The sequence below is a fragment of the Bubalus kerabau genome, chromosome 5, assembly GCF_029407905.1.
Source record: "Bubalus kerabau isolate K-KA32 ecotype Philippines breed swamp buffalo chromosome 5, PCC_UOA_SB_1v2, whole genome shotgun sequence".
In the NCBI taxonomy this organism is placed as follows: Eukaryota; Metazoa; Chordata; class Mammalia; order Artiodactyla; family Bovidae; genus Bubalus; species Bubalus kerabau.
Window position 1 is genome coordinate 10,485,150 of NC_073628.1, and position 17,349 is coordinate 10,502,498.

Below are 17,349 nucleotides of genomic sequence, written 5' to 3' on the forward strand. Positions count from 1 at the left end.
ATGCAGACTGATACATAACCAGGTATTTCTTCTTGAGAGCCCTGCACCTCAGGTTTCTGTGGCTAACTGGATATTGGGCCTCTAAAATTTACTAGTGATGACACCCAATGGTCACTTCATGATGAAAACCACCCCTACTCAAAGCCAGAAACAGCTGAATAATAACAGGACAAGCAGAGAAGTGCAAGGTAAATCATTTATTGAGCAAGATGTTGAAACCTCTGCATTTTCAATGGAAGATCAGGTGATTACGCAGAAGAAGGATTTAGTACAGCTTTCACATCTGTGACAGTACAATTCAGCAGTATTTTCTTCTGAAACAGAAAAAGAAAGAAAGAAAGGAGAGATCATTCTTGCTGCTGGAGATGACACATTAACTATATTAAAACAGACTCTCATTCACAACTACGTGGTCGATGAAATTTCAACCAGCCAAAGGCAAGTGGGAGGGCCCGAGGCAGGAAGCCAGAGTGTATGGTCAATGACATAGACCTGGTACAATCACAACAAACCACGCAAGTCAGGAAAGAATCCTTTCCATAGACAAGCAGATAAACCGTGAGGTGGTCATCATGGGCAGGACTCGGGTTTCCAAAGGAGGGAGGAGGATGAAGTTTGGAGGGGGCAGTCCAGGCATTCTTTTCTCTGATCTCCCAGGAACCCCACACATTCAGTCTAAAGGGGACACAGGGTTACAGGATCGGGGCGGGAGTGAGGGGAGAGTAGGACAATCTCCTGCTGCTCTGAGCCTTACGATGCGGCCAGGACAGCACACGTCCTCCTCCTCAGGACACTCTGGACCACCTGGCACCCAGGGAAGTGACCCCAGAAGGAGGAACATGTCCAGAGGCCCTGTGCAATCTTCCCTAGGGGAGCTCGGCAGGTGGGATGTCACCATCCAGCCGGTGGCCAAGGGTTAGAAGTGAGCAGTGACAGCTGCCCCCTTCGGACCAGCCCTCTGACCACTCCTGGCATGTGCAGCTGAGCAGAAGCCTTTGTGCAGCAAGAAGGACATTACCAGTATATTGGTAATGATTAATCTGTTTTTGAGTGAGACTCTATCCGTGCATTGCTTCACTTCCATCTTGGCAGCCACGACTTCTGGAGGTGCATTGTACTTGGCAAGTGACAGCCCGTACAGTTCATCAGGTAAGTAGAAGAACTTTGTCAGATCCAGAGTAAACGTCGGACAGACAATTGCATTGGCTGGAGCAGAAGGAAAAGAGATACAATTGATGTAGGGAAAGTCACTTTACCCCGTGGTTCTCTGAATTAGAACTAGGCAGCAACCCCAAGGGTTTTACAATCTCATCTGGTCATTGTGCCAATGACAGTGTGGGACCCTAGGGCTGTGACTTCCTCAAGACCTCAGAGCGAGTGGCTGAGCCAGGACTGCAAATCAGTTTCCCTGAGTTCAGTTTTTTTCCTTTTTTAAAGTATACCCACTACTTTCCAAAGCTCCCTCGCTTTGCTGAAATTCACTTTCCTTGCATTTAAAAAAAAAAAATCAAGTTTTGCCTATCAGTTGAGTGACACCGTATTTTGTCTTGGATACTGGGGAAGAGGAGATTCTAGGAACTGAGTTTTCAAGTGAATGGTAGAATCAGATCTTACCAGCGATCACAGAAGGGAGGAAGAATAAACCTGGAGAAGAGTATGTAAACTATATGCTACTTTGAGACTAAATCAAAGCATAGGTTTCTATCATTGGATGCAGATGTAGCTAAAAAAAAAATCTAATCAATTTGAACACATTTGAAGCTTATACACAAAGTGATGATTGACTCTTGTATTCTGTAGTGATGTACAGAATTCCTAGAGAAGGTGAGAGGTGGGAATGGGTGCTCATTCCTGACCCCACCAGAAGGGTGCTGAGGCCAGAAGTGATCACCTTTTCCTGGTCTGGATTGTCCATCCCCACCAACTCTTGACAACCACCTGGCAGCCTGGGATGTATTCTGTCAAGGCTCCGATCTGTCCCCTGGTCAGACATCAAACTATGCAGGGAATTTGAAAGGGCAGCACAGGGAAAGAGAAGGACGTTTAGAAAGTTCGATAAAAGAGAAACACTCAAAGAGACTTGCACCAGTATTGAGGGCATGAAGCAGAGCAAAAGTATGGATGAACAAATGGCTGGAATTAATTGTAGAAAAATGAAGTCTGTGATCACACTAGTTCTACCATCATTGGTGGAAAGACTCCTAGGAAACAAGTGGCATTTGTAGAAATACTGAGTGCTGCTTATTTGCAGACCCTATTGGAAGATCTTATATTCAGAGATTCAGAGAACACTGACTCTTCTTGAAGTAAAAATCTCTCCCCAAAACCCTTCCAGCTGTAACATTTTCTGAGTCTGAGTCTATTAGTTAAAAAGGCAGCTGTCACCTAAGAAACTCTAGGAGCAAGAACAGTGGTAACTACTAAATATCTAGACTCTTGACACACTTAGTCCCACTTTATTGTTGTAAACTACTCTTGCTGGACCCTGAAAAATGGAATGATAAGAGGATTATCTGGAGAGACTAAGCATTTTGTTCAAGGTCAAAGTGCTGTGATTCACATCCAAATCTTACTAGGTCACACTGCTTCTGAAACACAGATCACAGACGAGGAGTGAGACTTTGGGTAGAAAGCTTTTAAAATTTGCCTGCAATGAGTTTTTGGTAAGAGTTCTAGAATGTATTGGAAATTGGTCAAATGGGGCCTGGGCTTGTGGGGAACTCACTGTCAAGTAGAGGAAGAGGTTTGGATTCTGATATGTTGCTCCCCCACTCCCCAGATAAGTTCACCCAGTGAAAATACCAAGGGAAAAGTTCTCACCAAGGCTGGTGCTGGGCAGATTAGAAAGGATACTCACCCTCGTAGTAGCAAAGGGCCAGAGTAACCAGCAGGGCAGTCACAGACAGCCTCATGGTTTATTTTGCCTTGAGTTTTCAGCCTTGGTGAATGACAAGCAATCAGGAGCTGGACTCAGGAGCCTGGGGAGCCCAGGGCTATTTGTACCTGGAGAGCTCTGTTGGCCCTGCCCACATGGACATACGGCAGGTGGCAAAGTCTGGCTTCCAGCCCTTCCTTCTTCACTCAGGGCTTGATGCCATCCACAATGTCACAATGGCTTGGCCAAAGTCCCATTCACAGGTACCATACACCTCTGCTTTGTAGTAAAAACCAAGGTTGTAGTTTCACAAATGTATAATCGGTTAATGGATGCAAAAACCCCTGGGTGTCGGTGCTTGGAACGGAGAAGAGGATAAGCACATCTTCCTTGAATAAATGAATGAATAAGGATGAACAAGGCTTTAGCTCAGTTAGGGTACATCTTTAGTGTAAGATTATGCCTTAAGGAGAAAGGTTAGTAGCCTGGTGACAACTGAAAAAAATCAGTGATATTCAGTATCCCAAGAGAAAAAGGTGTGAAGACTAAGAACATCGGTGATTTTCAGTATCCCAAGAGAAAAATGTGTGAAGACTAAGAACATCAGTGATTTTCAGTATCCCAAGAGAAAAAGGTGTGAAGACTAAGAACATCCCCCCAACTACTAATTTTTTCTACTCTGTTTCAAAAAATATCACAAGAGATCTCATTATCAAATTAAGCTCTAATTTGATGAAAAGGATCTCCTCTTGACTTTTCCTTGTCAAATAGGAGAGTCACACCTTCTGAGTCACAGGGTCCCAGCAGTGGAGAAGCCCACAAAGGCTCATCCTCTCCCTAGTCATGAGCAGAGGCCTTGTGGAAACACAGGGAGAGACTTAGACAATTCTCAGTAAAGGCATTGGGAAGTCAGGCTGCTTGTGTAAGGGGACATATTTGAGTGGCACTCAAGAATATACATATAATTGGGGGACTAGAGAGAAGCCCATATGCTGCAGTGAAGACCCAGCACAGCCAATATATATATGTTTTTAAAAGAATATGTAGAATTTTGACATGAAGGAGTGCTTGCAGGGGGGATCTCAGGGCAGCACAGCGTAAGAGAGGACAAGACGGCATAAACTGCAGGACTTGTTGGGGGGACATCAGCTACCCAGGTTACCCCGAAACTTACACATGGTGGAATGGGGAAGGGTTTTGACTGGAGAGACAGGACTAGCCAAGTCAGGAGCATTTCCATTGCCTTCTGTGACTATGGTGGCAGAATGGATGGGTGAGATGTAACACATGTGGATTTTTTTTTTTTTTGCCTCAGTGCTTTCATGCTGGCTTTCAGATCTCAAGTCAAAGTCTCATGGGTTTTTCCTACCCATGATGATGGATAATATAAAAAAAAAAAAAAAAGAAGGGAGGTAAAGAAGGAAGGCAGGAAAAAATGGAGGGAGGAAGGAAGGAAAAGAAAACATAGTATCAGAAAAGATGTGGAGAAATCGGAACACAGTTGCATTTTTGGTGGGAATGTAAAATGGTGCGCTCACTAAAGAAAATAATGTGGAAGTCCCTCAAAAATTAAAAAGAATTATGATCAATCAATTCAACTCTGAGTATACATGCAAATGAATTGAAAACAGGGTGCACATACTTGCTTCCCCCTGTTTACAGCAGCATGATTTGCTATTGCCAAGAAGTAGATTCGACCCAACAGCTGAATGTTGAATGAATCATCTATTAACAGTTGTCTATAAACAGTTGAACGAACCATCACAATGCGGTAGATCCATAGAATGGAATATTACTCGTTTTCAGCCTTAGGAAGTAGGGAAACGGTGTCACATGCTGCCTAGGGATGAAACTTGAGGGCAGATAGTACACTAAGCGGAATAAGGCAGCCACAAAAGGCAAGTACTATATGACTCCATTTACGTAAGTTATCTATACTAGTTAAATTTATGAAAAACAGAGAGCAGAATGGTGGTTGCCAGGGCTGGGGGAGGAAGAACCTAATGTCCAGTAAAAATTGAGTCCTCAGGGCTTCCCTGGTGGCTCAGTAGTAAAGAACCCACCTGCTAATGCAGAAGACATGGGTTCAGTCCCTGATTTGGGAAGACCCCACATGCCTCGGAGCAAGTAAGCCCTGTGCAACGACTATTGAGCCTGTGCTCTAGAGCCCGGGAGCCACAGCTACTGAGCCCATGTGTTATAGCTATGGAAGCCTGTGCTCTCTAGAGCCCATGCTCTGCAACAAGAGAAGCCACTGCAATGAGAATCCCACCAACTGCAACCAGAGAGTAGCCCCCACGTGGTGCAACTAGAGAAAGGCCCATGCAACAACAAAGACCTAGCACAGCCAAGAACAAATAAAATTATTTTTAAAAACAAAAAATTTGAATCATAAAAGTCACAATGAGCTGATTATAAACAGAAGCATACCATTGCTGTCTTCCATAGAGTTTCTTTGGGTGGCAAAACCTTCTGTGGCTAAAAGTATTAGTGGTCATAAAAAGAGTGGCAATGTCTTTTGGTTAAACAATGTGCAAATATAATTTATCATGTTCAATCATTGTTGCAAATCTATAAGCTATTACACTTCCCATTCTTACAGGTGAATCACATAACTTGGAGACAGTAAGAAACTTGCTTAGACTCGCAGTTTGGAAGCCAGTAGGTCTAGTCTGGAGAAGGCAATGGCACCCCACTCCAGTACTCTTGCCTGGAAAATCCCATAGAGCCTGGTGGGCTGCAGTCCATGGGGTCGCTAAGGGTCGGACACGACTGAGCGACTTCACTTTCACTTTTCACTTTCATGCACTGGAGAAGGAAATGGCAGCCCACTCCAGTGTTCTTGCCTGGAGAATCCCAGGGACGGGGGAGCCTGGTGGGCTGCCGTCTATGGGGTCGCACAGAGTCGGACACAACTGAAGTGACTTAGCAGCAGCAGCAGGTCTAGTTCAGGCATTGTTGGTGTGTGGATGGTAAAGTAACAGAGTGGTACTTTCAGTAGGGGAGTCTGGTGGTGGTAATCTGTCAGAAAATATATCAAAATATACGTAAATGAAAATTTGCAAAACTTTCAGGATACAATCATGAAACCTTACTAACAGATATAAAAAAAGTATGTTAAAAAGACAAAAAAACCTCAGAGGAACACATTTTATGTCTGAAGGAAATATTAGAACATTTGAAGTCAACTATTCTCAAATAATTCTACAAATTCAATCCAGGCCAGCGCAGAATCTTAACTGGTCAGTTTTACACTGTTTTGAATTCTGAAGTGCTGTTTGGATCTTTCCAAATTAGAATATATTCATTTACTGAATAGCGGGAGGAGCTCAACTTTCATGCCCAGCTCTGGCACTTTCTACTTGTGGGGACACCAGCAAGGTGCTCACCCTCATAGCATCGATTTCCCCATCTGTAAAACAGGTGTGACATAATACTGCCTATCTCATAAGATTTGTCTTAGGATACATGCATTAATCCAGGGAAAATGTGTAGCACAGTGTCTGGCAGTAAATATCAGGCATTAAAGTTATGTAACAAAAGGAAAAACTATAAATATGAAGTCAAACAAAATAAACCACCACATTCCCAAAGTCCAATATCAAGGTGAGCCTACTTGACTCTGCCAGTGAGGAATATTTATTTAACCTAAATACTAACAAAGTGTGCTTCTGAATTTGGCTCTGGTTCCATTTGGATTTTTCTCAGTTAAGACGAGATCACTTGATTTATTGTTTTATGGTCATGGTCCAAGTGACTGTTATTGTGTAACTCTTGGAACCAAGGGTATAGGAAGGTGGTGGGTGCGGACAGATATTATTTACTCCAAGACACACAGAGACTGTAGGCTCATGTAGTTAGCAGGATGTTCTTGTCAATTTTGGCTCATGCCCCTGTCCTTTTGGCTGAGGCTGAAATCCCAGGGATTTTCTAAGGATTAAGTCTCTAGGCAGATTAATACCTACACAGGTGATGGGAACATTTAGGACTTCACTTCTGGATCAGGACACTCACAGATACATTTACACTAGTGTATTGTATGGTTAGACAGAATCTGTACAGTTCATCCATCAGATCTTACACAGCACTGACCCTGCAACAATCTCTAGACTCCAAAAAATAATTTAGAGTAATATTAATATTTTGTATTAATATTAAATTAATATAACATATAAATTATGATATAATTTAGAGCAATACTAATATTATTTTAGAGTAATATTAATATTCAAATTAAAATTTTTTCCATAGAAAGTGATTTCTGATTATTTGCTTTGAATAAAATCAAAGGAGGACCTAATTTAGTCATGGTTGATAAGTCATTACAAATAAACCTGAGTGACGGTTCATTATGTCGTTTTTAGTCAATTCCCCAGAGGAATTCAAAGAATCAAGTGATGTCATTACCATAAACTCATTCCCGTCACATCTGCAAACTCACATGACAAATATTTTTAGAATTCATATCTGTAAAAATGAGTTGCTCTACTTTAGCAGTAAGTGGCATTATCCATGCATCTATAAAGTAAGAAAGGTCTCATTTAGCTTATTGAGATACATTTATCAATTACATTTTACATCATATATTTAAAAAGTATCAACAGACACTTCCCTGGTGGTCCAGTGGCTAAGACTCCATGCTCTCAATGCAGGGGGCCCAGGTTCAATCCCTGGTCAGGGAACTAGATCCCACTTGCCGCAACTAAAGGTCCCACATGCTGCAGCTAGGACCTGGAACAGTCAAATAATTAAAGAAATATATATTCTCAAAAGTATCAACAATTGAAATAAATGTCTGCTCTTCACCAAAGCTGTAAATATCTCTGCTGGTCCCCAGATCACCGGTGCACCTTGTCTTACAAACTCCTCAAAGACCTTGTATTCCATCTCTCCTTCCCTTGCTTTTATGCATTGTGGAGCCCATGAGATTTATGCCCTGAGGTTCCTTGGGGAAACAGGTGAGTGGTGCAGCCACTCCTTCCTACTCCCACAGACCACCTGCCCGCTCCCCTCCTACACCTAGAGCGGCTCAGAGTTCGGGCCACGGCTGTGAGCTGCAGACAGATGCACATGACAGATGCATGGGAAAGGCCATTGGGCATCAGAAAATGTTTCCGTCACCTGTTTGCCAACTGTTGCCATAAATTAGTGGTCTCAAATGTCTGAATTTCTTTTCTGTGTTGTACATGGGGTAAAGAAGGGAAAAGTAGAGATACTTGGTTTGTTCTGGAATTTTCTGTAACAGTTTCTCATTGGGTACATTACCCTACCTGTATATTTTCTAATGCTGGGGATCCAGTTCAGGTGCCTTTTCGGACACAACCTAGCATTTGGGGAACCTTCATCCAGCTGCATATTGACCTCATACATCGTCTCCCATCTGCAGATAATCCGACAACCCAGTGATATCACGTACTCTCCCTGGGTGGCCTGACCCTTCTTTCCCCTGAAGGCAGAAGTATGTTCATATTTTGCCTCAATAATACCATTTTAAACTTTGTATTTGACACCAACTTCAAACTTACAGAAAAGGTGCAATGATATTTCCATTAGAATACCTGTACTTCTTCACCCAGATCCACCCCTTGCTGATATGTTACTTCATTTGCTTGAGTATAGTCTCTTTGAGGGAATTATGCTCCAAAAAAAGACTAAGACCAAAGGTCTTGTCTTAGGAGACACCTTTTCCAACAGATGTGCAAAGTCTTACAAATCAGCTTATAACCACATGGGTGCATGCTCAGTTGCTTCAGTAATATTCAACTCTTTGTGACTCTATGGATTATAGCCCACCAGGCTTCTCTGTGCATGGGATTCTCCAGGCAAGAATACTAGAGTGGGTTGCCATGTCCTCCTCCAGGGGATCTTCCCAACCCAGGGATTGAACCCACAATGTCTCCTGTGTTGTAGGTGGATTCCTCACCGTTGAGCCACCACAGAAGCCCTTATAACCACTATCCCATCTCAATCCCAGAACTCTGGCAAGATTATCCATGAATCTAGCAGCAAATCAAGGACTAACTAAATTACAAGGAACAACCCAAAAGTGGTCAAAAGCCCTCTCATTGACACAAGAGACATCCAGGTTGCATGCCAATGAGCTCTGGGACATTGCACCTATGGAACTGCCATAGGCCCATGAGATTTCCAAGGGTCTAATCCAGTGAATTTCTTCCACCATTCGAAGACATTTGAATGTCAAGGACTCTTCTTCCCTCCTAAGCTCCTTTGCTGCAGGAGTCAAGCCTGCCAGACCAAGAAGAGGCTCTGTTCAAATATGTCTGTTCTTCCCAGGGAACGGATGTCACCTGAAGCAATTCCAGAGGGTGAGCTGCCTTGTAGGAATGGAGCCAGGTGCTAACAACTCTTCCCGCCCGTCCCATTGTCAGTAAGGGGAGCTGGTGTGTCCTTGAGGTACATGCCCCTCATTGTAGGTCAGCCCCGCAGGTGCAGGGGAACCCTGGGGGGAGCAAGTCACAATTCCACCACAGGTCCCACCCAAATAGGGGGGTTCAAGTCATCTGCAAACACGGGTGCCACTTAACGATGATGAAAATAGCAAATTTTCACCATCTTTCCCCTTGAGAAGAAAGGAGTAATGCTATGGCCTTCATGACAGGTTGCATGTAGTTGGTTTTTTTTTTAATAAAGTTTGGAAGAAGCACATGGAGGAGGAGGCCAAATAACCACAGGACCATGGAACTGCTGAGCCCACAGTCACTGTAGGATCCCCGAGACTATTTGCTTTGCTTAACGTTGTACTTTGCTCACCATAATGACCTTTCTTTGTGAACAGTGTTGGTAACAGAGCGGGCAGTAAGTCTTTTGCTCTTTGTGAATTTGGTCCTCATTAACACCCATTACCACCTAGTATTTATGTCCTCAGAGCCTTAGCATCTTCCCCCCAACCCCATATCCCTTTCATTGTAGATCTGCTGCTTTGGAGGTTTAAGGCTTAATATATAAGATCTTTGGCCACCTGATGAGAAGAACTGACTCGTTGGAAAATATCCCGATGCTGGGAAAGATTGCAGGCAGGAAAAGAAGGAGACGACAGAGGATGAGATGGTTGGATGGCATCACTGACTCGATGGATATGAGTTTGAGCAGCTCCTGGAGATGGTGAAGGACAGGGAAGCCTGGCGTGCTGCAGTCCATGGGGTTGCAAAGAGTAGGACATGACTGAGCGACTGAACTGAACTGAACGGACATAAGATCTTACAGGAGTTTTTTCTGATCCCGGCATTACTTAGCACACAGGTATTGACCAATAAAGCTTCCTCCGTATCTTCACCAACATTTATCATTTGCTCTTTTTGATGACAGCCTTTCTGACAGGTGTGAGGTGACATCTCGTTATGGTTTTGATTTATATTTCCCTGATAATTAGCAATATGGAGCATCTTTTCATGTGCCTGTTGGCCATCTGCCTTTCCTCTTTGGAATAAGGTCTATTCAATTCTTCTCCCTATTTAAAAAATTTTTTATTTTATATTGTTGTTGTTTTAGTCACTAAGTCATGTAGGACTCTTTTACGACCCCATGAACTATAGCTCACAAGGCTCCTCTGTCCATGGGATTTCCCAGGCAAGAATACTGGAGTGGGTTGCCATTTCCTTCTCCAGGGGATCTTCCTGACCCAGGGATCGAACCTGAGCCTCCTTCATTGCAGGCAGATTCTGTACCACTGAACCACCAGGAGTATAGTTAATTTACAATGTTAGTTTCAGGTGTACAGCAAAGTGATTCAGTTATACAAACGCATATATCCATTCTTTTTCAGATTCTTTCCTCATTTAGGTTATCACAGAATGTTGAGTAGAATTCCCTGTACTATACAGGAGGTTCTTGCTGCTTATCTATCTTATATATTGTGCTGTGTACATGTTCATCCCAAGCTCCTGATTTTTCCCTTTCTCCAACATTTCCCCTTTGGTAACCATAAGTTTGCTTTCAGTATCTGTAAGTCTGTTTCCAGTTAAAACTTTTAAATATAGTAAGAGGTACAAGTCTCCTTTTCTTTCTTCCAGATGGTTTTCAGCAACCTGTGACCAAAAGATAAATAATCTTTAAACTACTGAATTATAACATTGTTTATGCTATATGTTAAGTTTCCTAGGTGTATGGGTCTTCCCTGGTGGCTCAGCGATAAAGAATCCACCTGCAATGCAGGAGACCAACGTTCTATCCCTGCGCTGGGAAGATCCCCTGGAGAAGGGAATAGCAACCCACTCCAGTGTTCTTGCTTGGAAAATCCCATGGACAGAGGAGTCTGGCAGCTACAGCCCAGAAAAAAAGAGTTGGACATGACTTAGTGACTAAACAACAACTAGGTGTATGGATCTATTTTTGAATTATTTTATTTCACAGCATAGTTGTCATTTCTGTGCCAACACTAACCTGGATTGAGGTGAACATTTTAGTAAGTTTTAAAATCTGACACAGCAAGTGTCTGACCATTCAGTGTTTTTCCCAGTCTTGGTTATTTTCAGGCATGTATTCTTCCATATGAATTCAAAAATAATTTTTATCCGGTACCTGATAAAAGTCCAGTGGGATTCAGGTTTCAAGTGCTTTACATTTGCATGTCAGCCTTTGGAAAGATGATCATTTTTACATTTTGATTTCCAAAGATACGTATGTACCTCACTTGCTGGATTTGTTCTTAGGGAGTTTATGATTTTGTCACTTTTGTAAATGGGATATCTTTTTCCTGTATAATTCTCAAGGGTATGTCATACATCATATAAAAGCTGTCGTATTTTTATACTGAGCGTGCATCCAGCCACTTATAGCAGTGCTCATCTTTATACTTTAATATTTCTAGTAGTGCTCTGTATGTCTTCTATCTCCTGGTAAAAGAATCACATTGTCTGCAAACAAATATTTTTTATCTCATCTTTGGTGTTATTCATGATTGTTCCTTTTCTCATTTTATTTTAAGTTTTTATGTTGGAGTACAGTTGATTAACAATGTTGTGTTAGTTTCAGGCATACAGCAAAGTGATTCAGTTATCCATATTCATGTGTCTATTGTTTTTCCGGTCCTTTTCCCATTTAGTATTGAGCATTGTTCCAAGTACTGAGCAGAGTTCCCTATGCTATACAGTAGGTCTTTTTTGGTAATCTGCTTTAAATATAGCAATGTGTATGTGTCAATTCCAAACTCCCAATCTATCCCTACCCCCTGCCCTTCCTCCCTGGTAACCATAAATTCATTCTCTAAGTCTGTGGGTCTGTTTCTCTTTCATAAATAAGTTCATTTGTATCATTTTTTTTTGATTCTGCATATAAGCAGATGATTTTGAAATGGATGCCTTGGCAATCAAAGCTTAATGTCAAGCATTTACACTATACCGCTAATTAAGCCACTCCAACTCTCCACTTCTATTTCTTTCTATATTCTTGTTGCCTTCTAATATACCATATAGTCTACTTCAGCTAGGAGATCTGGACAGCACAGACTTATCTGCGGTACAGCTGCTGGGCACAGGATGGGTTTTCAACCTCTTTTTCTCATTTTCATGTGACACTTAGAACTTACAAGTCAGTTTGACTACTAACGGCCATATCAGTCATTTTTGTTTTACCCTGATTTTAATGGAAGTACCTTTAGCACTCATTGTTTTAAAGTCATGTTCGCTGTTGACTTTGAAACCTGATTATATTGGTTCAAAAGTTTTCTTCCCTTCTTACTTTGTTTGCTGTTCAGTCACCAAGTAGTGTCCAACTTTTCATGACCCCAAGGACTGCAGCATGCCGGGCTTCCCTGTCCATCACCATCTCCCAGGGTTTGCCCAAGTTCATGTCCATTGCATTGGTGATGCCATCCAACCATCTCATCCTCTGTTGCCCTCTTCTCCTTCTGCCTTCAATCTTTCCCAGCATCCAGGTCTTTTCCAATGAGTCGGCTCTTTGCATCAGGTGGCCAAAGGATTGGAGCTTCAGCTTCAGCATCAGAATATCCAGTGAGTATTCAGGGTTGATTTCCTTTAGAATTGACTGGTTTGATCTCCTTGCTGTCCCAAGGACTCAAGCGCCTTCTCCGGCACCACAGCTGGAAAGCATCAATTCTTTGGCACTCTGTCTTCTTTATGGTCCAGCTATCACAACTGTATGTGACTACTGGAAAGACCATATATATAGCCCTGATTAGACGGACCTTTGTCAGCAAAGTAATGTCTTTTCTTTTAACACACTGTCTAGGTTTGCCATAGTTTTCCTGCCAAGAAGCAATCGTCTTAATTTCATGGCTACAGTTACCGTCCACAATGATTTTGGAGCCCAAGGAGAGAAAATCTGTCACTGCTTCCACATCTTCCCCTTCTATTTGCCATGAAGTGATGGGGCCAAATGCCACAATCTGAGTTTTTTTTGTAATGTTTAGTTTTAAGCCATCTTTTCCACTCTCCTCTTTCACCTTCATCAAGAGGTTCTTTAGTTCCTCTTCTTGCTTACAGTTTTACTAAGAAAGGTCACCAGAATTTATCCATAACTTTAATCTATTCATGTAATTAAGAGGTTTTCTCTATTCACTTGTTAATTAAAATTTTTGATGTTATTTCTGGAATCCCCTATATATGTTTAACCGTTTGAGCCAGGACTCCTCTCTGGCCTTCATTTCATTGGCATACAGAGGGAAAAAATTACTATATATACACATATATTTACATATTATAGCAATTCCGGGCATGGTTGAGGGGACTCTAAGTCTCTTTCAGGGGATCTGAGAGAACAAAACTATTTTAAAAGTAATGCAGGGAACCTCCCTGTGGTCCAGTTATTAAGAATCTGCCTTGCAACACAGGGGTTGTGGGTTTGACCCCTGGTCAGGGAACTAATATCCCACTAATATGCCTTTGGGGGCAACTAAGACCTGATGTAGTCAAATAAATAGATATAAAAAATCATACAGTAATGTTATCTGCTCATATCAGTCTCATTCTCTAGCAAGTGTTCATTGGAACTCTCCAGAGTCTAATGACAGGTGATACACGTGATGTTGCAATAGAGTAAAGACTGAAACAAATATGTGAATTCAACTGCCTTCTATTGAGTCAGACACTAAAGAAACGTGGGAAAATGTAAACAATTCTATTCTCATGGAGAAAGTCATTTGGGTAAAGGCTAAAGAAGTAAGAAAAATTGAAGAGAGAGTAAAACAGGATTTAAGAATTGCTGCACTTTGCATATTCTTACATGTTAAAAATGCAACTAAAAATGATTTTTAAAAATAATATATTTTTTTAAATTTAATTTTATTTTTAAACTTTACATAACTGTATTAGTTTTGATATTTGGCAAAACTAATACAGTTATGTAAAGTTTAAAAATAAAATTAAATTAAAAAATAAATAAATAAATAAATATTATTCAGTTGTCAGACTGTGTGTTTTTGGAAAATACACTGCTCAGAGAAAGGACCAGGTGGGTAATTTATTTGATTAGGTGGCATTAGTTTTTTCTGAGTCTCTGATCTCCTTCCTTGACCTCCAAAACACGTACATACCCCCATCTTTTTACTTATTTTTTTTAAATCTCAGTGGTTTTAAAAATAATGGATTTTTAAACATTATTATTACATCTCATTCCTCTGTGATTGGCCAGGACAAGGGAGATGCTACAAGATGAGCTGAAGTTCTGAGGGTGGGGCAGTGAGAGTATTCCCACAGGAAGTGGGCAACAATGGAGTGCCCCATCTGTGGAGAATTTGTAAATGATCATAAAGTGGAATTAAAGGTCAATTGCCTTATATTCCCCGTGAGTTCGTTTTTCTAATGAGAATCACTGATTACATACTCCTCCCTGATGGACAGTTTAAATACTTATTATGATCACATGCAGCAGATTGCTCCCAGGGGCCTATCCAGGACACACCCTGACCACGTGGGGATCATTCAGGGATCCAGGCTTCTTCCATTGAGTGACTCCAGCATCTCTAAGGGCCTTAGGGCTCTCCCAAATCTCTGCATCCAGTGGCAGACATTCTGAAACAGTCAAAACAATGGAGACGTTAAAAACATCAGTGGCTGCCAGGTGCTGGGAGAGGGTGGATGAAGAGGAAAGCACAGAGGGCAGTGAGACTTCTATACTGTCGTGGCAGGCGGTGGTTGCTTAGTCGCTCAGTCGTGTCCCACTCTTTTGCGACCCCATGGACAGTATGTAGCCCACCAGACTCCTCTGTCCATGGGATTTCCCAGGCAAGAATTCTGGAGTGAGTTGTCATTTCCTTCTCCAGGGGATCTTCTCCACCCAGGGATCAAACTCATGTCCCCTGCATTGACAGATGGAGTCTTTAGCACTGAGCCACCAGGGAAGTCCCAAACAATTGTAGGTACTTGTCATTATACATTGCACAAAACGCATAAAATGTACAACACCAAGAATGAACCCTAGTATAAACTATGGACTGCGGGTGATGACGATGTGTCCCTATAGTAACAATTAGATGGACCACTCTGGTTGATACTGCTAGTCGGGGAGGTTGTCCATGCCTATGAGGAGGAGGTATAAGGGAATACTCAGGACTTCCCTTGTAGCTTAGTCAGTAAACAATCTGCCTGCAGTGCAGAAGACCAGGGTTCGATCCCTGGGCCGGGAAGATTCACTGGAGAAGGAAATGGCAATCCACTCCAGTATTCTTGCCTGGAGAATCCCATGGACAGAGGAGTCTGGCAGGCTACAGTCCATGGGGTCACAAGAGTTGGACACGACTGAGCGACTAAACCACCACCACCTGCACTTTTAGCTCAACTTTGCTGTGAACCCAAAACCATGGTAAAAATAAATTATATTAAATAAGGGGGAAAAGAGGAAATCATGCTACTACAAATATTCTCTTCAAACAAGGGGAAAAGCACATATTTTAAAAAATGCCAATGAATTAGACACTATTTACAAATAGCTGATCAATAACCAGGTAAATCTGAGAATCCACTGTGGGGCAGGGGAAGCTATTAGAACTGATAAGAATTCACAAAGTTAGCTGAATATATGGACAGGATACAAAAATGGATTCCTTTTCTATAAATCAACCATTACCATTACAGAACATCATGGAAAATATGATAATTAGCAAAAGAAACAATAGCAGCAGCATAAATATTGATATATAGCTACAAGAGCTATGCACACATTTAAGTACAAAAATCATGAAACTTTTCTCACTGATATAAATGGGATCTGAACCACAGAGGCACACACTTTGTTCCTAAAGGAAATTTTGAAAAATTAAAACATATCAACTATTTTCAAATGATTCTTAAAAAAATACTGTTTGGATCTCTCAGAGTTAGAATGTACTCACTTACTCAGCTGAGGGGAGGGTCCTGACTTTGGCCCCAGGCTACCTGGGTTTGGGGTTCAAGTTCCAGCTCTGACACTTTCTACTAGTGGGGACACCAGCAAGGTGCTCACCCTCCCAGCCTCCATTTGCCCATCTGTCCCAGGTGGCTCAAGTGGTAAAGAATCCACCTGCAATGCAGGAGACTCAGGAGACGCGGGTTTGACCCCTGGGTTGGGAAGAGCCCCTGGAGGAGGAAATGGCAACCCACTCTTGCCAGGGTCCAGCCCCGGCTGATCCAGGGTATTCGAAACGGGGACGGCGTCGGCGACCTATTTAATTATTTATTCATCAAAGATATAAAGAGTAATAGAATGAGGATAGCTCAGTAGGAAAATTCAGTGGAGAAAAGAGGCTGAGTAGCTTGGTTTACGCGGGAGACCAATAAAACTTCAAGACAAGAAGCTTGCACCACTTACGTAGGCCACAGGCGTCCTTCCGTTCTCCCGAAGGAGAGGAGACACTGAGGCCTCCCCGGTCGGATCTTAGAAGCCCAGGCATAATTAGTAAGCATGGTGGGTTCCGCGCTCCAGATGGAGACTCAGCCAGAGTGAGAGAGAGACATGGGGAGACCAGTCTTTCGAGGAACTGATCCCAATTCTTTATTTTCCATGGTCTACTTTTATACACTGAGATGTTATGCAAAAGTCACGCGGGGTCAGCAGTCCTGACTTTTATCAAAGTCAGGTGCTTCATACAAATGTATACAGAGGTCTTAAGGGTGTTACATCATCTTCTGGCCAGGGGGCCTGCTGACAATTTATGACCCTCTCCTTGTGACAGCGGTCAGTCAACCAGGACACTTATTTCTCCAAGGGTGATTATTCTTAAAACAGACGCCACCCAAATAAAGTTACATTCCTATAGGGTGAGGGTGTAGTGGGTTTTAGTTAAGGAAAGAATTTACTTAGCCTAAGGTCTAACGTGATTAATATCAAAGGTTAATACTTATTTCTTCTATATATTCATTAATGTGTGTAAGGGCAGGGGATATGGAGACTTAGCAACAAACATTGGCTCAACAAATGAAAAAAACCCTTCACCAATACAATTTCTAATCAGCCCATTATACTTATACTAATAGCTTTCTAACTTTTCTAAGGAACCTGTTTTTAGAAGGTTTAAAGCATCT

General features: G+C 42.1%; 1 protein-coding gene across 1 annotated transcript; it reads right to left on the reverse strand.

Moving 5' to 3' along the window:
• Positions 1 to 248: 248 nt before the first annotated feature.
• On the reverse strand, positions 249 to 2,912 carry LOC129653618 (secretoglobin family 1D member). Its single transcript, XM_055583361.1, has 3 exons — positions 2,858 to 2,912; positions 1,019 to 1,206; positions 249 to 314 (listed from the first exon to the last, which is right to left on the reverse strand). The coding sequence occupies exons 1-3, from the start codon at positions 2,910 to 2,912 to the stop codon at positions 249 to 251; spliced, it is 309 nt and encodes a 102-aa protein (XP_055439336.1).
• Positions 2,913 to 17,349: the final 14,437 nt, after the last annotated feature.